Source organism: Equus caballus, chromosome 6, assembly GCF_041296265.1.
Source record: "Equus caballus isolate H_3958 breed thoroughbred chromosome 6, TB-T2T, whole genome shotgun sequence".
Taxonomy (NCBI): Eukaryota; Metazoa; Chordata; class Mammalia; order Perissodactyla; family Equidae; genus Equus; species Equus caballus.
Window position 1 is genome coordinate 40,518,970 of NC_091689.1, and position 25,968 is coordinate 40,544,937.

General features: G+C 40.6%; 1 protein-coding gene across 2 annotated transcripts; it reads left to right on the top strand.

The window, feature by feature from the left end:
• The first annotated feature begins 1,824 nt into the window (after positions 1 to 1,824).
• On the top strand, positions 1,825 to 24,830 carry ATP6V1E1 (ATPase H+ transporting V1 subunit E1). Of its 2 annotated transcripts, XM_001489704.7 has the most exons (9): positions 1,825 to 2,095; positions 6,516 to 6,581; positions 8,758 to 8,867; positions 9,567 to 9,633; positions 17,219 to 17,308; positions 17,963 to 18,031; positions 20,349 to 20,443; positions 23,027 to 23,114; positions 24,246 to 24,830. In XM_001489704.7, exons 1-9 carry the CDS (start codon positions 2,063 to 2,065, stop codon positions 24,306 to 24,308), a joined length of 681 nt encoding a protein of 226 aa, XP_001489754.1. In that variant the 5' UTR covers positions 1,825 to 2,062; the 3' UTR covers positions 24,309 to 24,830. The 2 variants fall into 2 exon arrangements, with proteins under 2 accessions (XP_001489754.1, XP_070125876.1); XM_070269775.1 differs by lacking the exons at positions 8,758 to 8,867; positions 9,567 to 9,633 and having other exon boundaries at positions 1,916 to 2,095.
• Positions 24,831 to 25,968: the final 1,138 nt, after the last annotated feature.

Consider the following 25,968-nt stretch of genomic DNA (forward strand, 5'->3'; position numbering starts at 1 on the left):
TGGTTTAGCTCAGTTGATTAGAATACTGATCAAGTTCAGATCAACTGTGTGGATTTCTGCTGCCCTGTTAGTTTTATTGTCCTGTGGCTGAATCCTTCCCTTATCCAACATGACCAGTTTTCTCAAATACGTGTATCAATCTGTCATACACTACAAAGAACATTATATACTAGTACAGCTGGAAAACACAATTTGGCAGCCTTAAAAATGTGCACACCATTCCCATTAAAAGGACAAAGTGGCATGGGCTTTCTAATGTGATGCCCTGAGGACACAGTATCACTCATGCAGTGCCCCTTCCAAAATGCATAACCTGAGTCTGTCTATGAGGAAACTATCAAACAAAACCAAATGGAGAGACTTTCTACAACTGGCCTCTTCAAATGTCTGGCACTCTTCAAAAACGTCACTACCAGGAAAGACTAGGTCTGAGGAACTGTTTCATATTAAAGGAGACTAAAAAGACAATACAACAGGAGACCTTGGATTGGATCCTGGGCCAGAAAAAAAAATTGCCACAAGGGATATTAGTGGGACAGATGGCAAAATTTGAATACGGACTTAACTTTCCTGAATTTGATCCACCTACACCCTTGTTCTTATGAAACACATGCTGAACTATTCAGAGTCACGAATAATAGATACATGGAAAGATAAAGCAAATAGAGCACAATGTTAACAATTGGTGAATCTAGGTGAAGGGAGTTCATTGTACTATTCTTACCACTTATTATATTTGAAACTTCTTCAAAATAAAAAGCTAGTGGTAAAAATGTGTGTATCTTTTGACCCATAGTTCTACTATTAAGAGTCTATCCTAAAAATAAAGCAGTTTTCAAAAGTTTTTGGCTTTATAGTTGGGGAAAAAAATTGGGGCTTGAAGCAAACAAGTCAGGGGGACTTGCTGCCCTAATTTTCCAAATAATTCCCTCTAAGTAGGCCTGAAGATGATGTTGAAAAATGCAAAGGCTCATTCAGAAGAATTCTAAATAAATTACGTAGATACTCCACCCTACAGGAGGTGGAGCAAACTCATTCCTCAAGTGTGGGCTGCACGAGGTACTTCTACAGTATGGAAAGGGGGGGAAAGTAGCTTTACAGTGGGGAAACCTGACAAACTGCTTCAGCCAGGTGATCACGGTCAACACTAATAGTCAGAAATCAGGTTGACAGCATATGTTGTGATGAGAATGGCCCTTTACCTCTGTGTCAAAAACCTATCACGACCGACCAATCACGTGAGAAGTTCCAGCAGAGGCGCAGCCTGCAATATACCTAACCATTACTGCTCAAAACTGTCAAGGTCATTCAAAACAAGGAAAGGTTAAGAAACCGCCTCAGCCAAGAGGAAACTTAGGAGATGTAACAACTAAAAGAAATGTAGTATCCTGGATGGGATCCTGGAATAGAGAAAGGATATTAGGTTAAAACTAAGGAAATCTGAATAAATTATGGGCTTTGGTTAGTACATCAATATCGGTTAATTAATTGTAACAAATGTACCACACAAATGTATTAATAATAGAGGAAACTATCTGCTTAATTTTCCTGTAAAACTGTTCTAAAAATAAAATATTAACATTGCTGAATTTGCTTCCTTTAAGGCCAGGAAAGTAAAATAATAAATTTGGTTTTAGCATAAATAAAATATTTGAACTTTTTCTAAAAAAAAAGCAACGGCTGTAAGGCTGGGGAAATCCACACAGCTCCACTAATTTCAGACACCGGAAACCCTCATCTCCTCCCTTCCCTTGGAGCGAAGGCCGCTACCAAAGTCAAAAGCCAGAGACTTAAAGGACTGGTGGGGGCCGTCCGCGCACGCGCGCAGCCGGGGAGGGGGCGGGACTTCCTGGGGCCGCGCTCTTCCCACTGGCTGAGAAGGCTCACGGGGTCTCACTGCGCGGTCACCTGGCAGGAACCGGAAGCCGGGGCTATAAAGCAAGGAAGCGGAAGCCTGCGCCGGCTTTTCCTTTCACCTTCCCTTCGTTGCCTCCTTTTTTCCAACGCTTCTTTCAAGCCTAAGCTCGAGCGAATTACCTTCCGGCCTAGCATCGCTTTCGCCATGGCCCTCAGCGATGCTGACGTGCAGAAGCAGGTGACCGGCTGGGGCTGGGGCTGGCGGAGCGGCGACGCCGCTCCTGGGGGAAGGCTGCAGCCCGGCTCAGGGAGGGCGCGGGTCTTGGGCGGCCCAGTTCCCGAGGGGAGGTCCCTTGCCCCAGGTCCCTGCCTCCGAGTGGTCCGTCTGCGGGAAGGGATTTGCTCCCGGGGACTTGCGCGCAGGTCCGGTTCCCTTGGCTCGGGGCTGGCGCGCCGCCGCCGTGAACGCGCCGGCTCCTTGGCTCCCGCCGCGGCGGTGCCTGTCTTCCCGGGGTGCGAACTGTGCTTGCTAGAGCAGAGACCGGAAGCAAGGGTCGGAATGCACACTGGAGGCGGGAATTGGAAACCTCCTCTCCACTGGAATTTTAACCCTGAAGGAATGGTTCGCAGTACGAGAAAGGAAAGAGTGCTGAGGGGCGAGAGCTGCTTCCAGTGTTGTGAGATCACACACTTTTATGAACTAATCTTCGTCTTGGAGGAGTCTTCTCTGTCATAACGAATTGTAGTGGTTGGTCTCCCACTAGTCCACGTTAATATTTGTCAAATGCAGAGCTCTTCTTTTTCTTAGAGCTTTGAGCCCCGCGCCTAACAGTGTTTGGCACAAAGTAGATGAGTCAAAGTTTATGGGAAAAATTGTGAAAGTCGTGAACCTACATCAATTTTGCAAGTGCTGGGAAACCTTAGTTGTTAAAATGTGTCATACCTTCAGGTTTGTAGGCATTAGGGATGTTACACTGCAAAAATCTCTCGGGAGAATATAGTGGTGTTGATAGGGCTGTAACTAACATGAGAAAAAGCAATTTCAGTTTCTCCTGTCAATAGATATGCCGAAACCAGGGTCATTGCATTTAGTAGTCATATTGCCAGTAGGTTTTTCAGAGAAGGAAACTTAAGGCTGCAATTTAATCTCCGCATAGTTTAGGGAACTAAGTCGACTTCTTTTTAAAACACTAGGAAAGTTCTCTGACTAAAGCTCACTCGTTGGCTTGTGAATCGTCTTAGGTGAGCGGTAAGAGGTTTTTTCCCTTGGATATTTCCATTTCCTTAAATGTCTTTGCATTTTATTCTTAAACTAATATGCACGAGGTAGAGTGGAATTTCTTCTTCATTTCGTTGGTTCTTGTGCTAATCACAGAGGGAGAATAGGGTAATGAAAAAGTATCTGTGGAGAAGTTTGAGAACTCTTACCATGTTCTTACAGAACAGTGGGGTTTTTTCAACATTTATCACTGCTGCTTCTGATTTTTACTGTAGGAAAAACTTGATGGAGTGGAAGAGTACAGTGCCCTCCACATACTCTAGTAAACACAATTGTAGTACTGATTCTCTTCTTCTTCTTGTTGCTTCATCTTCCTCTCTTGTTATAGGAAAAATAGAAAGGTAAAGCAGTGTATTTCCTTGGAATCTAGACCAAAAACCATTTTTTCTCCCTGTAAAATAGGAAGAATGAAGAAATCTTCATCTCTTGCCTGTACCCCTCCACACCACATGTAAGCTCCATGAGAGCAGCGCGTTCCTTCTGTGTATTCTCAGCAGTGAATAGGCCAAGTGCCAGGCACTTAGTAGGTGGTTAATAAATCCTAGATTCCCTGACTTCCTCCCCGTTGTATTAAAACATTTGTACATATTTCCTTTTTTGTCTTGGGAGTATGGTCATTTCGTCAGATTTTCAGAAGAATCTGACTTCAAAAAATTACTAGGTTAGCAGGAAGAAGAAAAGTATTTTTTAAAGGGCAGGTTTTTCTGCCTTCGGGGTAGAGTTAAATGTCCTTACGGGGTTGACTGTTTCTCTTGTTGGAACTCTTAAAGGCAGGATCATGCTGACTGTAAACAGGCTTCTCTGACCTGAGTTAAAATTAGTGGTTTTGCTCTAGGCTGTGCTGATCTAGTCAAATCTGGTAGCAGAGGGTCCAGCAGAGTGATCAAGGCAGACAGTGCAGGTTTGAATCGGGGTTCGCCTGGAGAGGCCAGATGTGCTTTGTAGCATTTGTAAACACCTGCTTTGTTTACTGTGTTTAGTTAGTTAGGCTACTTTTAAAATTCCGGGCTGAGTTCAGTGAGACTTAAAACTGAACTTGTGGAGACACGGTTCCTCTCCACGAACACATACACACTGTTGGGGGCCAGTCCTTTTAGTAAGGTCACAGTAATTTTCTGTCCATGTAGCTCTGGATTAGGTACCCCAAATACTTCAAGGCTTGAGATTTTATAAGTATTGTATTACTTATAAAATAGGTTCTGGTATCATAATTACTTTGGCTCCCAAGAATTTTGATAAAAAACAAATCTTCCCTTCTAAGCCTGTGCTGTACGTTTTCTTTAAGACTTTGATGCCGCAAGGTTGTAGTCTTAACTCACGTTTAATTTTAACATAAAATTCACCATCTTAACCATTTTTAAGTGTACAGTTCAGTAGTGTTAAGTATGTTCACATTCTTGTGAAACAAATCTTAACTCACTTATGCATATCTTAGATTGATTGTATCTTCGTGTAACATGCAGAAGCTGGGAATTGTTTCTAGATTGTTAAACTCTAAAAAGTACTTGGGATACCTCAGAAGGCTAGAAACTCCCAACAGAGTTTCATTTATTCACAAATGTCTGTTGAGCACCTAATATGGTAGCATTTCCATGTCCTGGGATTATAGTGGTCTAAAAGACAGACAAGATCCCAATACTCATAGAGCTTACCTTTAAGTGGGAGAATGAATAAACAAAATGAGTTAGTAACCTAGGGTCCTGATTTTTCTAATCAGCTTTTTTTTTTTTAACTTCATCATCCCTTTCAGGGAGAGCCCCTATGAAATGACATGCCAGTGAGTTTGATTAGCTGTGTTGCTTGTGTATTCACTGGGGTCTATTTTATATCTGCCCCTAGAGACAGTACTTCATTTATGAGTATAAGTTGGATCAGTTACCCCAAGCCCCATTCAGAAGACTTCGTTGGACTTTATTCTACAATTGTAGCCAGAGATCTAAAACCCTTTAACAAGTTCCTAGCCTTATAGTTCAGTTGAGGACAGGGACAAGCAAGCAAGCAATCGTGAATGTGTGTTTAGGTAGAGGAAGTACAGAGTGCCCTAGGTGCATATAGGTGAGAGGTTCAGGGAAGATTTTTCAAAGGAGGCGACAGTTAAGCAAGCTGAGGCCCAAAAAGTAAGCTAGGTGAAGAGGGGGAGGAAGAGTGTTCCAAGTGGAAGAAACAGCAGCATTTTTGAAATCTTGGAAGTGAGAAAGAGAACGGCAAACTCAAGGACTGAAAAATAAGTTTAGTATAACAGGAATGAAGAGTCTGTAGAATGGTGAGTGGTGAAGGTTATGTTTCATGTGACGCTGGAAAGGTAAGCAGTGACCAGATCATGTACCTTCTAAAATCTTGGCACTTTATCGTAAGAGGCAGGAATGCAATACGTGACGAGTTAGGCATTTTTAAAGGATCTTTCTGCTTGCCCTGGAGAGCTGATTAGAGAGGAAACAAGACTGAGGGCAGGGAGGCAAATTTGGAAGCTGTTGCAGTAATTCCACTGAGCGGAGACGATAGCAAGGGCTAGGGTAGAGGCTATAAAGACGGAGAGATGTGGACAAATTAAAGAACTATTAGAAGAGAGAATTGCTAGGACTTGGTGATTGGATGTGAGGACTGAGGTACAAGGAGGAGTCACAGTTGGATATTGGTGCAGATTCTCAAGATGAAAGTGGGAGGTGAGGAGGAGAGTGATTCACAGTTTATTATCGAATGTATTGAATTTAGGTTACTTTGAGTAGAATATCCAGAAAAGAGCTGTCTAGGAGGCAGAGGAAGAAGAGTATGGCCCCAAAGAAGACTAAGAAGGAGAACAAAGAAGTCATGGAATCAAAGGGAAGTGCTTGTTCCAGAAGGGAGGGTTGGTCAGCATATCAAGAGATGCTGAAAGATCAAGTAAGATAACGCTGAGATTTAAGGGCAAGGAAATTGTTGTCATTTTATGAGAGTAATTTGAGTGGACTGGAAGAGGGGGTAGAAGTCAGATTGAACGGTGTTGAGAGTAAGAGGTAAGAAAGTTGAGAAAGTAAATATAGATGGCTCTTTGGTACATTTTATTAGAGATAGAGAAGAGAAAGAGAGTGCTGGCTGAAGGGGGTAGGAAGTAGAGGAGAATATATATTAGTCCTCCCTCCCCTAAGGACACCGAGTTCCTTGAGAGTAGGATAATGTCCTGTTTGCCTGTAATACGGAATATTGCATCTGGTCCATTTGCTAGAGCAAATTCCAGATTCCAAGTTACCTGAAGACAGAAGCTCTCTCACTTATCCTTGTATGCAGTGCCTAGCATATAATATACCTTCAGTAAATGGTTGATTATTGAATGAATCAGAAAAGATAGATGTATTTTCTTCTCTTGTTACATTAAAAAATAAAGTTTTCTTTTTCCTTATAGATTAAGCATATGATGGCTTTCATTGAACAAGAAGCCAATGAGAAAGCAGAAGAAATAGATGCTAAGGTGAGATTCTATTTTCTAGCTTTAAGAAGTTATTGAGGGGGCTGGCTCCGTGGCCGGGTGGTTAAGTTCGCGCGCTCCACCGCGGCGGCCCAGGGTTCAGATCCTGGGCGCAGACATGGCACCGCTCATCAGGCCACATTGAGGCGGCATCCCACATCCCACACCTAGAAGGACCTGCAACTAAGATATACAACTATGTACCCGGGGGGTGGGGGTTTGGGAAATAAAGCAGAAAAAAAAAAAAGAAGAAGAAGTTATTGAGGGGCCGGCCCCATGGCTGAGTGGTTAAGTTCATGCGCTCCGCTTTGGCGGCCCAGGGTTTCGCTGGTTCAGATCCTGGGCGCGGACATGGCACCACTCGTCAGGCCACGCTGAGGTGGTGTCCCACATGCCACAACTAGAAGGACCCACAACTAAAATAGACAGCTATGTACTGGGGGGATTTGGGGAGAAAAAGAAGGGGGAAAAAAACATGATGATGATTGGCAACTGTTGTTAGCTCAGGTGCCAATCTTTTTTAAAAAAAAGTTATCGAAGTTTCATATTGTTTTGCTTTGCTAAACAATAATTAGTAAAATTATTTAACAATGCATTGCATGGGACTAAGAATAATATCTCTTTAAGATTAAGTTTTCCTTTTTAAACGTTCTAATTGCCAATAAGTGTCCTAAAATTTTATGGTAGGGAGTAGAAAAGTAATGGATTAATATTTTCATGGACTCCAAAGTTCAGACATTTAGCATTTGCGTCTAATTGTGATAGTTGGTTAGGGGAGGGTGTAGTATTCTTTTTATTGTTATTTTGATTTTTTATTACTTTGTGCTTGTTGCAAAAAAATAAAGTTTGGAAATATATAAGGTATAAAATGAGAGCCCCTGTCCATCACAAAGGTGACACTCCATCAGCTTTTAGGAATTTTACAGATATTTCCAGTTGTACATTGTTTATACACAATATATCAAATTGTTCTTTTCCCTGAGTACAATCATAATAGGCATTTTAAAAACCTGCTTTTAAACTATAACCAGAATATATTGTCTAATATTTTATTGTCCTTTTAATTTAATCTACTGTTACGTTGTTACTTATCATACAGCCTTGAAATTATGTGTGCCTGGTATTCTAGGACTAAAACTCTCTGAAACTTTAAACTCTTTGACTAATTCATCCTTTGAGGAAAAAGACTGTTTTGCCTACCATTGATCTATGACAGTCGATGGGCATGGTTTACTGTGTTGATGGTCATAGAAGCACTGCAGTTTTATGTGACTAGTCCCCTTATTTCTCTCTGGCACAGATACAGAAATTCTACTTCGGTGTAAATGCTTTTCTATTTAAGATAGCCTTATCTCTTATAACACCGTCATCTGTGCTTATTTCCCGTGATAGGTATAGAAATAAGCTGTTAGGCATTAATTTTAGAATATGAAAGCTCAAGTGATGGTGCCAAGCATTAAACATCTGAATCAACAACTTTCACTCATTTTCCAAAATCATATGATTTTCCAAAATCATAATTTCTTGAATTATGTTTGAAAATCATAGACATCTGATATGCTGCTAAGATAATCTTTTTAAAAAGTAATGCTCAGTAATTTGCACTAATAAAACTAATAACTTACATGTATATAATTTACAATTTTAAAAAGACTGTTAGATTTATCTTAGCTATTTGACCTATGTAGAAAGAATACTGTTTTTATTTTTTTATTTTGTGAGGCCAGACACTAAGACTGAAGTTACTTGACTAAATTTTTTTAGGCAGTGATCAGACCTTCTAAACTCCACATTCCATGTTCATTAGCCGTCTAGTAAGCAGGTGGATTAAATTTAGAATACATAATAATTTATTTTCTTATACAGAATCTTCTATCTGGTTATATCCTTTGTAACTTTGTTGCTGGGTACTGTTTTCCTTGATCAAATTTTAGTCTTCTCGTTCATCGTTTATGATGAGAGTCACCAGACTTTCCTTTTGAATAACTTACAAGTAATCTTTGAAGATGAGTCATAATAAATTTCCTGTTTTAGATATGGAATAAAGTGATTATAAGCAAGTACCCCTGGTTACCAGCTGCTTAGAATAAAACTGTTGGTCAGAATCTGGTAGAATGAATTACTGATAGTGAGTTCCGAATCTGGTAGAATGAATTACTGATAGTGAGTTCCCTGGTAGGCAGAAGAAGAGTTCAACATTGAGAAAGGTCGTCTCGTGCAAACCCAAAGACTGAAGATTATGGAATACTATGAAAAGAAGGAAAAGCAGATTGAGCAGCAGAAGAAAATGTAAGTAGATGCTGGTCACAGTACTGAGCTAAGGAAGCTTAGAAAAGTCAGTGGGGGGACCAGCCCAGTGGTGTAGTGGTTAAGTTGGTGCACTCCTCTTCAGCGGCCTGGGATTCACAGATTCAGATCCGGGGCATGGACCTATATACCGCTCTTCAAGCCATGCTGTGCTGGCATCCCACATACAAAATAGAGGAAAATTTCTACAGATGTTAGCTCAAGGACAATCTTCCTCAAGCAAAAAGAGGAAGATTGGCAACAGATGGTAGCTCAGGGCCAATCTTCCTCGCCAAAAAAAAAAAAAAAAAAAGTCAATAGTGACAAAGGCCAGAGCAGGTCCTTTGGAGTCAGGCAGAGAAGGGTTCCGGTCTTCACTGGACAACTTACTACTTATCTGACTTTGGGCAAGTTGCTTAACTTTTCTTTCCTTATTTGTGAAAATAGAAGCCTCACAGCATTATTGAAAGATTAAATTGGAATAACTGATATAAAAGTGCTTGCCACTTGGTAAGCACTCAATAAATATTTCCTTGTCCTTGAAAATAAGTTGGTAGCAACCATTAAATATATTTCGGTGGGATTCTCTTTGGGGTATGTGCAAAGAGAAATATTTATATATACGTGGGGAGCTGTATATCTCTTTCTTTGCAGTTTTTGTTTTTATGCTACACTGATACTATTTTCCCCTGCTCTCTGCAGTCAGATGTCCAATTTGATGAATCAAGCAAGGCTGAAAGTCCTCAGAGCGAGAGATGACCTTATTACAGTGAGTAATTAGCCTTATTAGTTGTAAAATTACAAAATCTTTATTAATTTGCCTATTGTAGAGAATTCACCAGTTAACATTAGCTAATTAAGGAATTGATGAACAATTTTGGAGGGAAAACATTTCATCAGCAAATCATTATACTAGGTTTTGTAAAAATAAAACAATGAATAAGTTACATGCTCTGTCTTCAAGGACCTTCTTATCTAAAAGAGCATATAGCTTCTCCTGGATTGTACAGCCCATGATGGTAGACTGTATGGGCTCTGAGAGTGATAGGGACTAATAAGACTGAAGGGGTAGGATGGAGTTATATGTATGTAAATATATAGGGGCCATGAGTGCAAGGCTAAAAAGCTTCACCTCTTTTCAATAGAAAGCCATTGAAGTTTTTATTTTATGAAGAATATCATAAATAGGGTTCATAGTGTGAGTTTGTAGGCTAAATTTAACAAGGAAGAGGTTAGATACAAGAAAACCATTTGGGAAGTATTGTCGTCCAAGGAAGAGGGCAGAAGCTTAACAAAAGCATACCACTTGGTTGAGAAAGCCTAGAGGTATCTGAATGATATTCAGGAACCAAACAAGGATGCCTACTGTTTCCACTGTTACCCATTGTTATTGCAGAGGCTCCAGCTTCCTGATAAAATGAAGAAATAAGAAACAGTGATGACTTTTTGCAGATATGATTGTCTACAGAGAAAGTGCAACATCTGAAAAACAATAAGAACTAGTAACTAGTTCAGAAAGGTGACTGACTAGCAAGAGAATCTACAGAAATGAATCGTTTATCTGTATGCCAACAATAACCAATTAGCAAGTAAAATTAAAAGTAGATCCCTTTATAATAGCTACCAAAATTATTAAATTATTAGGAATGTTAGTAAATAAGACCTATATGAAATAGCTACAAAACTAAAAATATAAAACTTGAATAAATGGAAGACATAACCATTTCTTGGATGATTCAAGAAACACAGACTAATATTGTAAGATGCCAATTCTTACGTAGTGGCAGTGAGAACTAATAGGGGAGTCATCGTTGACACATTTTACAGGAAGATGTTCCAGACATTAACTCCTCCTCCTCTTCCAAGTCCAACACTAAATACTGAATTTCAGGCCTGGCTAACTGGGGGAGTGGTGGTTCCATTAACAGAAGTGGGAAGTTAGGAGGATAAGTTCTTTGAAGGAAAATAACCAGCTCACTTTTGGACATACTTTGTGGGGCCAAGAAACCTCTAGATGGAAATGTCTGTCAGGATGTTAAGTGTGAGGGACTGATACTCAGGACACACAGAGACGACCTAACATAATTGCCATAATACTTCAAATTTGAGTGCTTTTCAAGTCTAAGAATGTGGGAAAGTTTGTTGCTAATCTGCCTTACGCGGTATTAGTTCATCCTCTGTAAAACACAGAAGGAGGACTGGAGAGCTTCTTGTGAAAGTCTTAACTCCAAAATGTTAGTAGCTCAGGACAACTGTTATCAGGTGTCTTCAGTAAAATGTTGACTTTCAGTAATCAGTAGTGAATTTCCTGCTGGGGGGTTCAGCTTCCTTTAGCACCCTGAACTGATGGACCTAATTTATAAGCTGCTCTTAGAATAATAGTGTGTGCCTAGGGAAGGTAGTTTGTCGTGGAAGAACTTGGACTTAAGAGTCCATCAACTTTGAATTTAAATTGCCGCTCTGCTGTATTAGTTTGAATAAATTCTTATTTCTACCCCTCAGTTTCCTCTTTGGTATATTAATTATGATACTTGATTCAGGCGTTGCTGTGAGGATTGAATCAGAGGACACATTTAAATCTCCTAACTTAACACTTGGCACGTGGTGTTTATTGAAGAAATGTTAGTTCCCTCTCTCCAGCCCGCATCTTCTCCAGTAGTAACCCTTCTCATAATAGGACCGGGTGGATAAGATGTTCTCTCAGCTCATTGGTGCCAATGCTCAGAAAGCCCCTTGACCATAAGTTGCTGCTTTGGTATTTATGCCTGGAATCAAAAATGACAACTGTGTCAGCTGCTGTGTAGATGCTGTTATTGGTACCATTCAATAGTTAGGGGCAGATAACTGAAGTAATAATATGAATAACTCATATTGAGTACTAGGGGCTATAACACATGTTAAATGTTGCAGTCTTGCCCAGTTAGAGGTTTTTATTAGAGTTTCTATCTGGTTTATCTTTTTATGCTGCCTTTTTGAATCCTGAGAAAGATCATCTATGATGTTCGAGAAATACTTTTGATTATACATTCTCTGATGGCACACTTATCTTAGATGGCATACTTAGGTTATGTAAACAACCCAGTGGTTTATTTGATTTGACCTCACTTCCAATTAAAATTATTTTTTCATTGACTTGCTTTTTTTATCTACTTACTTATATTTTATTAGTGATTTTTCCTAACTTTTTAAAAATTTAATTTGAATTTTTTTGTTGAATATATTCTTGTAAGCTGCTTTAAATCCTAACTGTATAAAGAATTAGTGGTTTGGGGCCTGGCCCCGTGGCGGTTGGGTTTGCGCCCTTTGCTTCGGTGGCCCAGGGTTTCCCTGGTTTGGATCCTGGGCGCGGACATGGCACCGCTCATCAAGCCATGCTGAGGTGGCATCTCACATGCCACAACTAGAAGGACCCACGTCTAAAAATAAATAGAACTGTGTACCGGGGTCTTTGAGGAGAAAAAGGAAAAATAAAATCTTAAAAAAAAAAAAAAGAATTAGTGGTTTGGCTTTTAGAAGGGAATTTTTGGTGTCATGAGTAAGAAAACTTGACTCCTAAAATTCAGGTCAGTCATTTATTTATCGAATATTTGAATGTTTACTAAGTGGCACGCACAATTCTAAGTACTAGGGACACGATCAAATCAAGTCTTCGCCCTTGTGGAACTTAACATCCTAGGATGTTGAGTACGAGTTGTGTTTTGATAAAATATAGCAGAAATCTGGGTGTGTTTTTTTTCTTTTCTGCTTTTCTATCTTTTTCTCTTTTTCGGTACCAGTGCTTCTCAGCTTTTTTCCCTCTATCTAGAATATTAATACTATTATTTTACACGTTAGTAACATCTCTCATACATAGTGATTTTGAAATTGAGGGGTGGGTATAGAGAGTAGTATGGAATGAACATGTTTTGCTTTTACACTTGGAGAAGATTCAACTTTGGATAGTTTTTCAAAATGCAGTTAACTGTCATTTTCTGCAAGAGATGGGCTAGAGCAAGGGGACTGCTGCTCATAACTTGGACACAAAGCAGCCGTTCTGGGTCGCACCGCACATTTTCCCCAAATCCAGTAGACCCCAGGGTAGCCAGAGTTTGTCTGCGTACCTCTAAAATTATCACAAACGAAATGCTCTGTGTTTTCTATACTAATTTGATCTCTTAGTTTTCACTTTTCTATTTTCATTTCATTTTATGTTAGAAATAAAATATTTTACAATAGCAAGTCCATTTGAGGCATGTGTGTGCTTTTGTGTGTGTGTAACCTGTGTGCTCTGTCATTTCAGTCTGCTCTCACCCCTCCTACCTCTTGCTTATTGTGGTTTGCTGAGCTAAATTCCTTGATGGCAGGAAGTTAGACTGCAAAGTGCTAAGGAAACAAGTGTGTTTAGAACAACTGAAATTATTTAAATGTTTGTTTTCACGAAATTCTGGTTATAAATTAGGAAAATAACAGCTCAAGCTGCAGACTCCTGTGCTCTTCCTCCTGAGCTGCTTTGAAGCCTTAGACACTATGTTAGATTACCATTTTGTTCTTCAAGTTTTCTGTTCCCTTGGCTTCTCCTTATTCTTCTCCAACATGACTACTTTTTCCCCGTGTTTCCTTAGCAGTCTCTTATTTTCCTGCTTAGTAAATTTAGTGTTTCTCGGTTTTTTTACTTGGCCCTGTAATTCTGCATGCATAACCTTAGCGATCTCCCCCATGTCCACAACTCTATCTGGGACCTATGTGCTGTCCATATCTGAGTCCCAACCACTGTCTCAAGCCCCACTCATACTGTTCACTTGGATCCGTAAAGCAAATCAGACTCCGAGATTTATCATCACCCTTCCCTCCTCTTCCACCATGTATCCAGTTGCCTAACCCGGTAACCCTTAAGTCTTTTCAGCACAAAGAGAAAAATCTGTGAGGGATCTGTTGGTGAGGAGGGGTGAGATTCCTTTCAAATGTCTTATGTAGTATGTGCTTTGAATCTTTGCGCCCATCAACGTCCTGGATTTTAGACACCTAAGCGACTTCTTCCCAGTCTGTTAGGGTTAATTAGTAACATTCCTAGGGCTTTAGTTGTTCTGATGGACATCAAAAATGAGAGGTTGAATTTTGATCAGCTTGTAATAATTTCACTATGTTCATGTATAAATTTTAATTCTAAAAATGTTCTATCAAGGCACGATGTTCCACCCAGTTTCTTTTTAGCCCCCAGGCGTTAATTTTCTCACCTTTTTTTTTTAATACATATTTTTCCTTTGAACTTTAAAGAAGACATTCTTCACATTGCCGTTGTCATCACTTCTTTCAGATCTGGCCTAACTCAGAGTTATAATCCTGTCTTCAGTCTCCACATTGTTGTGAGGTGGTGAATTACTGTGTAAATCTTTCTTGCTCTGATCATTTAGTCTGGTTTGTGCAGAACATTGGAGAATGACTGTCATTGTGGGGGAGATTTTGAGGCTCCACTTTCTCTTGAGCCTTCAGGGACTAGAAAAATCTGGAAGCTAATCACACTCAAGAGGTTATGGCTTCCCAGTTTGTTTAGTAGCTTCCTATAATAGCAGTTATCACAGGAGTCCCCTTTGAGCTGAATGCTCAGAACCAAAGCTGGCGAAGGAGGGAATAGAAATGGAAATAGATCCAACCTACCGTAACCACTAAGATGATCCCACCAATGGGAAACAGAAAGTGACTATCATCTAATAATTACATATTCAGAAGAAGAAAAACGGCCTTTTTGGACATTGCTGTTAATATCAAAAGTGCTTGGTTTTGCTTCATAGGTAAATTTAGCAAAACTTGCCTGCTGACTTGTTTCAGCTTTCAGACTATATAATATTTTGCTGTTACTTGGGCCCGTCTCCTCCTCCTCCTCTTCTTTTTTTTTTGGTGAGGAAGATCAGCCCTGAGCTAACATCTGTCACCAATCTTCCTCCTTTTGCTTGAGGAAGATTGTCCCTGAGATAACATCTGTGCCAGTCTTCTTCTACCCTGTATGTGGGATGCCACCACAGCATGGCTCGACGCGTGGTTTGCATGTCCACACCCAGGATCCGGGATCTGAACCCTCGAACCCTAGGCTGCCCAAGTGGAGCCCGCAAACCCAACTACTACGCCACAGGGCTGGCCCGGGGCCCTTTTCTTAAATAGGGCCTTGTTAGAAAAAGACTTCTACTTTGGGTCATAACAGAGAAGCAGTAAAAGAGCATTATTTTTATCTTCTTTTGATTCGTTAACAAATCTTGCAGACTCCCCTGGAAATTTTAATCGCTTCATCAGTTTTGTACAGAATGTAATATAAACATGATTTTTAGGGGAAAAAATTTAGTATTTTAAAGTATATTTAAAATATATTTAAAATAATTATAATCTTCCTACCTTTTCTCCATTTAACAAGTGGTGTAGTCTACTTCGTTTTACTTAAAATATGAGTGAAAGGTGTGGTTCATTGACCAGTGAATGGCATCAAGTCATGTTTGGTTTGGTGATGGAGTATATATTATAATGTAGACTGAAATATAAGAATAAGTAAACAGTGTGTTAAAAGTTTCTAAAGTGGATAGAAACTGCATTCATCACTTGATGTCTGGAGTCCTTGCATGTGGAGCTTAAAAAGGTCAACCAGTTTATTTTTATAATTGAAGAGGGTTCTAAGGACAAAATAAGAGAATTTGGGCAATCTTTTTGCAAGGATATCTCTGCAAATAACTCACTGTAGGTGTGGTTGGTCTTTGTTTCCAGATAAATGAAAAGCCAACTTGGAAATACATCATTATACATATATTTTTTTCTTAGTTTGGATGTTCTAGAGACATTGTGATGTGTAGTATAAGGATTTTGTGCAGATGTTGAATTCAGTGAAGATAATCTTAAGGTATATAACAATATGTGAATTAGAATTTTTTTAAACTAATCATTTTGTTTGCTTTTGAAAAGATATAAATTTTAAGTAGTTTCCGTTACAATCTTGAATGACCTGGATCCTCAGAACACCTTCGTGAAATTCTTGCAGGTGTCCAGCCACAGATTAAAAATCTTCTACGGTAGTGCATACTCACATTAAATTTTTTTTTTTAATTTGTTAGTGCATTCGAAACAGTCTTCCTATGAAAGTGTGTGTGGTTGGACATTTAGTTGTCTGCTGTCAAATTTGACTCTGAAGACTATTTTGTTGCAAAGTGTAAGTCTGTAGAGGAGGTGGGGGTCACTGTTCTTAGAATAGACCTGTGATGAAATACCAGGCCTTGCTGTTGAAGTCTTTGAGTCTGTTTTACTTTTTATTTAAAAAAATTTTTTTAATTGGCTCTTAAAGTGATTATTCCTGATTGTTTTTTAATCTTGGTATATTTGCACTTAGTAGGTGTCAGAAGACTTAATAGGTGTCAAAAGAAATGTTTGCTTGCAATTAGATGTGTGAGTTTCAGACAGCACCCTCGCCTGGGCACTGCTCACTGCAGGTGTCTGCGGCCGTGCTTCAGAGGGACGGGGACCAGGGCTGGCTCTCAGAGCTGTATTAAAGGAGGTTTCAACATACAGGGCCACCTTCTCCTCTCTGCCCTTTCTCCCCAAATGCTGATTGTCCTCTAGATGAGCATCTGTCTCTTCCTTGTCCTTAAAATACTAAAAAACATAACTTACCAAAGATCATATTTATTAAGTAAAATAGACTGTAGAAGTCTTGCTATGACTAAATGTGCCTGACAGTGTTAGGGGCCAGCAGTTGAATTCAAACGCATTACCTCTTCCTTTTAAAAGACCCGAGTCCTCTTTTAGCCAGTAAGCCAATAAATGCTTCTTACTCTTGCCTAGTTTCCAAGATGTTCTTCTCAACCATATGAGATTTGTTTCCTGATAATCCTTTTTAATTTTATTTTTAGTACAGAAGTCAATGTTTATTATAGGCAAATTAGAAAATACAAGCTAGCATAAAGAAAATTGAAATCGTTGATAATGCAGCCTCCCAGAGGTAAACATTGTTGACACTTTGATCTATATCCAGATATTATCTGTCTTTTTCTAATAAAAAATGGAATCATCTTGCATAACTGTCTTGATGGCTTGCTTTTCAAATCTGCGTCATGACGCCTTTCCATGTTAGTCGGTTATGCAGGTTTCTGAATTAATTGATAATCTGGGCTGTCTTGCTTGCGTGTGAACTCCTGGGAGCCATGGTGGTGCTTCGTGCTTCCTTGTATCAGTGTACAATGTACATAGCATCTGGTTTATCATATTGCTCAGAGGACGTGAGAAATGTTTGGAAACAACAGTGAAATGTGAAGCACTGGGGTATGAGCCAGGACCAGCCTACAAAGGGTTCTGAGCTGGCTACCAGATGTGTAGATAACTTTTGTGTTTTCCACTCTCTATAGGACCTACTAAATGAAGCAAAACAGAGACTCAGCAAAGTGGTAAAAGATACAGCCAGGTACCAAGTGCTGCTGGATGGACTGGTACTCCAGGTAAGCTTATAGGCCAGATTTACCAGAGATAGCCGCAGTTTTTACAGAAGGGACAAGATATATTAGAGACCAGCTCTGTTTTTCCTTTTTTCTCATCTTAGCTTTTTTTCCTTTTGCTCTTTTCCTTGTCTAATAGAGAAATGCATGGGAGGGTAGTAATGTCTGTCCGATTGGATCTGACTTCCAGGCTTCCCCCTCTTTTGCATAGTCTTGTTAGTTCCTTTGTAACTCAATGGTCAGATCTGCTTACAACTTCAGCTTTAAACTTCCCTCATTTGATTTCACCACTAAAATACTTGCTTTAGATATTGGAGTTCAGACCAAAGGCTGTATGCATTTTAATTATTTTCTGCTCGGCTTTGAATCCTTGTTTTACTTATGTTAATTACAATAATAGTTATCCTCAACCTAGGGGAGGTAAGATAAGACTCCCATGTGAATTTTATTCCTACCACCAGAGCATTGGGTATATTTATCTGGTCTGTGTAATCAAGATCTTCTTTCCCGTTCTCATACTATGTACATTGTCTTTTGGGGAACTTACAAGAGGACATTTTTTCCAAACTAGAATGAATTATAAAAACATTTTATTTTGCTGTTGCTTTCTTTTATAGTTTGCATTTCCTGCTAACTGCATATGATTGTGTCTTATAGGGTTTGTACCAGTTGTTGGAGCCCCGAATGATTGTTCGTTGCAAAAAACAGGATTTCCCTCTGGTAAAGGTAAAGAGCTTAAAGAAGAAATCTTTTTTTTTTTCTTTTTTTGGGGAGGATTAGCCCTGAGCTAACTGCTGCCAATCCTCCTCTTGCTGAGGAAGACTGGCCCTGAGCTAACATCCGTGCCCATCTTCCTCTACTTTATATGTGGGACGCCTACCACAGCATGGCTTGCCAAGCGGTGCCATGTCCGCACCCGGGATCCAAACTGGTGAACCCCGGGCCACCAAAGCAGAACGTGTGAACTTAACTGCTGCACCACTGGGCCTGCCCCCTTTTTTCTTTTTTTAACATCAAAATGTTAGGGATGAAGTACATGCTCTAATAGATGACAGCTCAACCACAGGAATCAGAGGAGTCTTAACACATTGTAGATATTAACTTAAGTGTACCTAAGACTCTGATTTCTTCTCTTAAAGAGGTCAGGTTTTGCCATCTCACCTAGTACCCTCCTCCTTTTCTGGAGACTTTGTGATACCATAATCTTCTGAAAATTCAGCAATAAAAGCAGGATCTATTGCATTAGAGCAAAGAGAGGCAATACCATCTTAAAGGGGTGAAATTTTCCCAGATTAGCAAGGCTTGGCTGTAACCTCGTATATTCCTATACCTAGAGATCGAATGTGGGTACCAGAAAAAAGGCTGATCAGCCGTGGAAACATAGCTGCAGCCCCAGAGGCAAATACTGAGGTTCTCCTCCATGTCCTCTCTGAGGGAGAAGGTGCCCTGGCCTGGGGGGCATCTGCTGGCCACATGGGAGGAACATACACGTGTAGCAGTAGAGATGTTCTGGGCTGAAGGAGCCTCGAATCCTAGAATGAACTGTCCTGGCTCTGATTGTGTCATCAACTTACTCTGTAGATTCACATTCTTCCACGTAACTTGCTTTCAGACAAGGATGTGGGTGCGTGGTCCTTCAGCAGTATTTCCTGCTATAAATTAATACATTTACAACATATAATATATTCGCATTCTTATTATAATTTGTCTCCCCAAGTAACATGTCTCCTAGGAAAGAAAACATCCCAGCCAGACAACACAGGGGTCGATTCCCCTCGGTCTCCACTATAAATTAATAAATTGTGATTCTAGTGTATAAGCCATGCCAGTAACCCGGATCTGTGTTTGTGCTGACAGCCTTATTTATGAACTGGTAAAACAGAGAGCTAGATGTAAGAGGGGAGTTCATCAAGGTGAAAATCATTCTATGGAGGCAGGTCTGAGTGACCAACTAGCCTTTTCTAGATGATACCATGATATTGCTAGGTACCAGCCAAGTTTTTTCTTGAAATTAACACAGTGTCAGCATCCACTGTGAGAGAGTAGCTCTCCAAGGTGGTGCTATATTAGATATGAAGAGCAGGAAAGAGTTGAATGTATACATAGATCTGTTAGCTAGTACTCTTGTCAGAGAAAAATATTAAAGTTCCTTCGAGAAAATGTTATTTACATGTCGACTAGAGTGCACAATATTGTTCAAAGACGGGACTTTCCACTAATTATGTTTTACCATGCTAATTGCAGTAAAGCATTAAAAACCCACTTCCATCTATTCTTTTTTTCCACAGTGAGTTCATGTCTTTTTTAAATTGTGGTAAAATGCACATAACATAAAAGTTACCATTTTAAGTGTACAGTTGCATTAAGTACATTCACATTACCTTGCAACCATCACCACCATCCATCTCCAGAAATTGTCTTCTTCCCAAACTGAAATTTTGCACCCATTAAACACTAACTGCCCGTTCCCCCCATCCCTCTCCCCTGGAAACCACCATTCTGCTTTCCATCTCTCTGAATTTAACTACTCTAGGAACCTCATGTAAGTGGAATCCTACAATATTTGTCCTTTTGTGACTGGCTTATTTTACTTAGCATAATGTCTTCAAGGTTCATTCATGTCGTAGCATATGTCAGAATCTCCTTCCTTTTTAAGGCTGAAATTGTATGTATATCCTACATTTTTGTTCATCTGCTCATCTGTTAATAGACACTTAAGTTGTTTCTCCTTTTGGCTCTGATGAATAATGCTGCTGTGAACACGGAGGTACAAGTATATGTTCGAGTCTCTGCTTTCATTTCTTTTGGATGTAGACCCACAGGTAGGTTGCTGGATCATACGGTGATTCTCGGGTTAATTTTTAGAGGAACTGTCATACCATTTTCCACCACAGCTACACCATTTTACATTCCCACCAGCAATGCAGCTATTCTTTTACTTGAAAGATAAATAGGAATATTCTTGCTTATATAGTTTGTGGATTTTTTTGGATACCTGTTCCAGAGTTTATGCTGAAACTTCTTATGTTTTCTGTTTTTCCAGGCTGCAGTGCAAAAAGCAATCCCTATGTACAAAATCGCCACCAAAAGAGATGTCGATGTCCAAATTGATCAGGAGGCCTACCTGCCTGAAGAAATGTAAGGAGTATTCCTGCTTTTAACATCTAAGCTTCTCTCACTGTGAGAATGGCCTTTATACTGGGCTTTTTAAAGTGTTCTCCAAGGCACTCTTCGCCACAGAGGTGTGACTATGCTCCACTTGCAATCATTGCTGTGTTTCTGTCCACACTGTTGTTGTTTTCTCTTGTTAGCCAGTAGACATCTGGTAACGGTCTAGTTCCCTGTGGTCGCTCAGTTCAAACTACAAAGATGCAGCACTAAGTCTGCGCCCAGAACTCAAAGCTGGGTCCACTTTCTGTATTACATGCTGAGGAAGATAATCGCTACTTCTGAGAAGTTATCAAAAACAAGAAAAAAAATTGTAAATACCAGTGGTATTTCTGCTGACTGTGAGGAAATGACAGAACATTTTTTCAGCATCCCTGATAAACTTGGTGCATTTGGGATAGGCTATGGAAAGTCCTTACAAGGGTACAGCCAGGGTCATTTTCCCATTGCACCTGTCTGTCTGATGCTGCGCTGGCACACCATTGGCTCACACTGCAGAGTCATTGGGACACATGAACTTACTTGAACGAGCACCAGATTCAGGACTGTAAGAACGAGCTTTGAGTCGTGATTTGACCTTTTGCTAGCTGTGGGACCTGGGGACTTAATTCTATCATTTGTAAAATGGAATCAATGCTTTCTGCTTTTTTGTTTCATAAAGTGAGGAGAAAAGATGAGATAGTACGCAGTAGTCTCCCTTATCCTCGAGGGATATGTTCCAAGAGCCCCGTGGATGCCTGAAACCTCGGAGAGTACTGAACCCTATGTATACTATGTTTTTTCCTATACATGCATACCTGTGATAAAGTTTAGTTTATAAATTAGGCACAGTAGGAGGTTAACAACAACAATAATAAAATAGGACAATTATAACAATATACCATAGATCTTAGCAATCTCAGCATATGATTTTTTTCTTTCCTTATTAAGTTGAGAACTTTCACCTTTTCCCATAAAGGAAGCACTTTATAGCTTCCCTTTGGCATATCCGACTTGCGAGCATCACTGCTCTTGCGCTTTGGGGCCATTATCAAGTAAAATAAGGGTTACATGAACACAAGCACTGCGATTCCACCGCAGTTGATCTGGTAACCCAGATGGCTACTAAGTGACAAATGGGTAGGTTAGTGTATGCAGCGTGGATTCCATGGCCAAAGAGATGACTCCTGTCCCAGGTGGCACACAGCTGGACAGCACAAGGTTTCATCATGCTACTCAGAATGGCGTGCAGTTTAAAACTTATAAATTGTTTCTGGAATTTTCCATTTAATGTTTTCGGACTGTGGTTGACTGCAGATAACTGAAACTATGGATAAGGGAGGACTACTGTATATGAAACTGCTTTATAAAATAAGACAGTCTATACGCTAGTGAAAAAAGCTTGAGCATTATTGTCTTGTTGAGGTTTGATTCTCCACTCTGCCTCTTACTAGGTAGTCTTGGACTAGTTATCTAATCTCACTGAGCCTTGATTTTGTCGTCTCTTAATTGGGATAATAACACCTACGTCACAGAATTCTTGGAAGCTTACATATTGTCATTCTGTCCAGCCTTGTTATGCTTGTTCCCTTGTTTGTGAAATGGTGAGGATACCAAGACTCTCTGAGGTTTACGGGGCAGGTGGAAGTCGTGGGAAGCCCTGGGCTTTATATCCGGCGAGTGCCTGGCACACGGGAGACGCTCTCACTTAGTGGTAGTCTTCCTTCCCTGCCTTACTCCCCCAACAGAGACAAAGAATTATATCACCGAAGTGGGGTCAGGATTTCAGGAAAGAACCACCCATGCCCTAATGAAGGATATAGTCTGTTTATAGAAACCAAGGATAGATGAAACAAAGAAATAGGGGGGAGTTAGGAGGGAGTATGAAAATAACTGAAGTCGGAGTCCATTACAGTTTCCCAAAGAAAATTCGCAAAACCTCCCCCAGTCTTTGCCTCATCGCCTGCTTGTTTCAAGAAATATTTTATAGAATTCTAATGTAGCAAGACAATGTCATTCCCTTAGGCTCTCTGTAATAGAATTTGATCTGTTTACCTCAAACCTGTAAATGCTGAGAAACTTTGAGGAAAGAATTGTCAGCAGGGAAGTACGGCCAGAGGCAGGACTCTCTGAGGGCGAGCTTGGCACAGGTTTGGTGTGGTACCTTTTACCTGATACATAACATCGCCTTATCAGTAACCCGTGGTAATTAGCAGGATCTGGCCTCTAAGGAACATTCAGATGAGGACTCTATCTGTTGATTTGCAAACTAGGACTGAATCCTCCCCTTTTTCTCTTGGTTGGGGAGGGCTGGCTGTAGAATTAAATTAGGTGCAATAACATAAAATCAAATTAGCACAGAGCAGTCACTTGGTAAATGGCAGTTATAACTATGCATACCTTAAATCCTCAGAAGCTTTTTGAATTAATTTCAAACTCATTGTTGATGTTTATTGGCCGCTTAGACACTCCACACACCAAAACGGCTTTTCTTCAAGGAAATAAAGTAAATGCACTGTGTGTGTCTGTCTGCCTCAAATCTATAGGAGTTGTTACTTGCTGTGTTCTTTGTAGAGCTGGAGGAGTTGAGATCTATAATGGGGATCGTAAGATAAAGGTGTGCAATACCCTGGAGAGCCGGCTGGACCTCATAGCCCAGCAGGTGAGTGTGCTCCTCGGGAGCTGCCGTGTCGCCTTGAGGTGGCACAGAGAACACGCATTCATTCACTGGTATTTGGAATTCATCGGTCTCTTTCCACCTTTTTTTGACAGTTTCTTAAAAGGCATGGGGCTTAGGCATTTAGTGGCATTTACCGAGGCGATACCATTTACACGAAGGAGGATTTGGGGTCAGAACAAGGGTTTAGTTGATCTAGGATTCTAATGTGTACTACATGTAGAGATGCTGACCAAAGTTCTTTCTCCAACAGGAATGATGGGAACTAAAGTAAATCCTTGGGTAAGGGAATTACCATAGAGGTGCTGGCTCTTGAGATGTTTCCAGGTTTGCACCAATAAATGCTGGGAGCCAAAGCAGGGAAAGTGGCTTGTTGCGGCAGGCTGGGCATCTTCCAGTGGTGGTGGTCTGTTGCCGTGGCTGCTTATTTGTCTTATAGTGAAAGCCCTTGGGCCTTAAGTATCGTCTGGTAACTCAGACCCTAGAGCTGCGTTGCCCAAGAGAGTAGCCACTAGCCAAATGTGGGTATTCAGTTTAATTAAAAATACGTAAAATTAGAAATTCAGCTCCTCAGTTGCACTGCTGCTTTGAAATGCACAGTAACCACGTGTGGCTGGTGGCTACTCTGTTGGAGAGCACAGCCTTAGAAGACTGAGGTTAAATCCTTAGAGTTTGCAGTTGCCGTGGCGAGTGCTTCAGCACGACCTTGCATTCTAAGGGTTCTGCTTGGCACAGAGTGGGCACTCAGGAAATACTGGTTGAGAGAAAGAACATGGGTGATCCAGAACATGAGGAGGTCATGATGTTGGTGGACTCATCTCTTCTCCCTGCATCACAGTGTAGCAGAAGCTATAGACACTGATGATGACTTTAGTTTTTCTTCTTTGTCCCCGTTAAGCAGCCAGTCTTAACCCCAAGTTTGTGATGGGTTGTTTCTCACCAAGGATTCTGTTGCAGTGCTTTAGATAAGTAAGGAAAGATTGGATGCCCTTAGCTTTGTGATTTCCTTCCCAGCCATGTAGGCGTTAATGACTTGCCGCCTGTGGTTGAGCTGTGCAGTTGTTTCCACGTTCTCCAGTTGACTGCTTATTTATTTACAAACTTATTTCTTCACAGATGATGCCAGAAGTGCGGGGAGCCTTGTTTGGTGCAAATGCCAACAGGAAGTTTTTGGACTAAGCCTTGGGAGCTGGAGCTCATCCACTGCTCCACTGCTGTGATGCGCAAGTTTCTGATATTGGAAGAAACAAGATGATCTCTGTAGCTTCCACTTTGCTGTTCTAATATACTCTATTTATCAGTGAATGCCCTTCTGTAGCTAATGCTCTTGGCCTTGTTGTTACCAGTGGAGAAAGTTACGCTTGTATGATCAGGAAACCTACCTCTAGCTTATCTAAAAGTAACACAGCTTCTGGCTGGTTCTGCAGCCTGAGGGTGAGGGGTCAGATAGTGGCTGCGTGAACGTCTTCTGCTCCTCTCTGGTCCTAGTTATCTAGTCTGGAGGGTGATGTGTCTGCTGTTTTCTGTGCCGCTAAGTCTCTGCTCTTTAGGCTTCAAATGCATGTGGGGCGTGCATTCCTTCCAGCAGTAGTAGCTTCACTGTTAGCTGTTTGGGCCTAGAAATGTTCCTTATTTGTAAATGTGATTTAAAATCTAAGTGACAAGTATGCTTTATTTATTAAAACAAAAGGTTTACGTGGATTTCAGTGTAATTTATTATGCAAGGCACTACAAGTTTGTGGTTTGAGAGGGTAAATGTCTTACTGACGTATCTAGAAAAGAAGCATTTCCCAAACCCCTGTGGCATTTGCTGGTTGACAGCTGTCAGTACTTGAAGCCATTAACCCTCTCTGTGTCCTCTGGTGCTTCCTGCTCATTTTTACCAGACTCACCCAGAAGGAATGTTCCTTCCAGCCCCGTATGAACCTCCACTCATGCAAGTGTTCAGTATTACCTGTCCTCTAGAGGGTTTGACAGCTTTACTGAGGAAGTAGTTTTATTAGCTTTGGCAGAGACAGAAAAGAAACTAAGGTTTTTTAAGGGGAGAGGGGTTAGGGATTACTGTGTGTTAGGCCTAAACCTTTTCCCAAAGATCCTCTTCTTCCCACTCCTCATTCTTTTTTCCTCAGATGTCTAGTAAGAGCGGCCCAAGGTCTGACAGCTAGTACGTGGCAGAAATTCCAGCTCTGTCTCTAGAGCCTATACTCCATGCAGTCCTCTTGGTAGAGAATGAGGCCAGTAAGGCTGACCGTTTTTTCATTAACTTAAGTTTTAGATTAGGTGAGGACTAATGAATACCAGCTCCTGGAACACCTATTTTTTTCTTAGGACTTAACTCCACTTGTGTAATGTCATTTCTCTATTGCAGCCTATGGGGAAGGAATTGAGGCGCATGAGGACTCTGTCACTGCAGACTCAGTTCCTCAAGATGGTGCAGTTAGGAAGTGATAGAACCAAGACTTAAAACCAAATCCAACTTAAAAATAAAGTAAAGTATTCCTCTTGCTCTTCCCCACTCATGAGGAGCAGTTTGAAGAGTAAGTGACAGAGGCCTGCTCCAGTGCTCATTGAACTGTCCAGTTACGTGCATGTCACTTAACAACGGGGATGCGTTCTGAGCAATGTGTCATTAGGTGATTTCATTGTGTAAACATCACAGAGTGTACTTAACACAAACCTTGATGGGATAGCCTACTACACGCCTAGGCTGTGTGGTAATAGTCTTATGGGACCACCGTCGTATATGTTGTCTGTCGTTGACCAAAACGTCGTTATGTGGCGCATGACTGTAGTTTGGTTCTGAAACGGACACAGAAAGGTAGATGACAGACACTATTCA

Excerpts from the sequence above, each read along its gene's own strand:
- ATP6V1E1 (XM_001489704.7), top strand. The coding sequence starts at position 2,063 with ATGGCCCTCAGCGATGCTGACGTGCAGAAGCAG. Across the intron at positions 6,582-8,757 it reads CAGAAGAAATAGATGCTAAG|GCAGAAGAAGAGTTCAACAT; the intron begins GTGAGATTCTAT and ends GTTCCCTGGTAG. Across the intron at positions 17,309-17,962 it reads TGGATGGACTGGTACTCCAG|GGTTTGTACCAGTTGTTGGA; the intron begins GTAAGCTTATAG and ends TGTGTCTTATAG.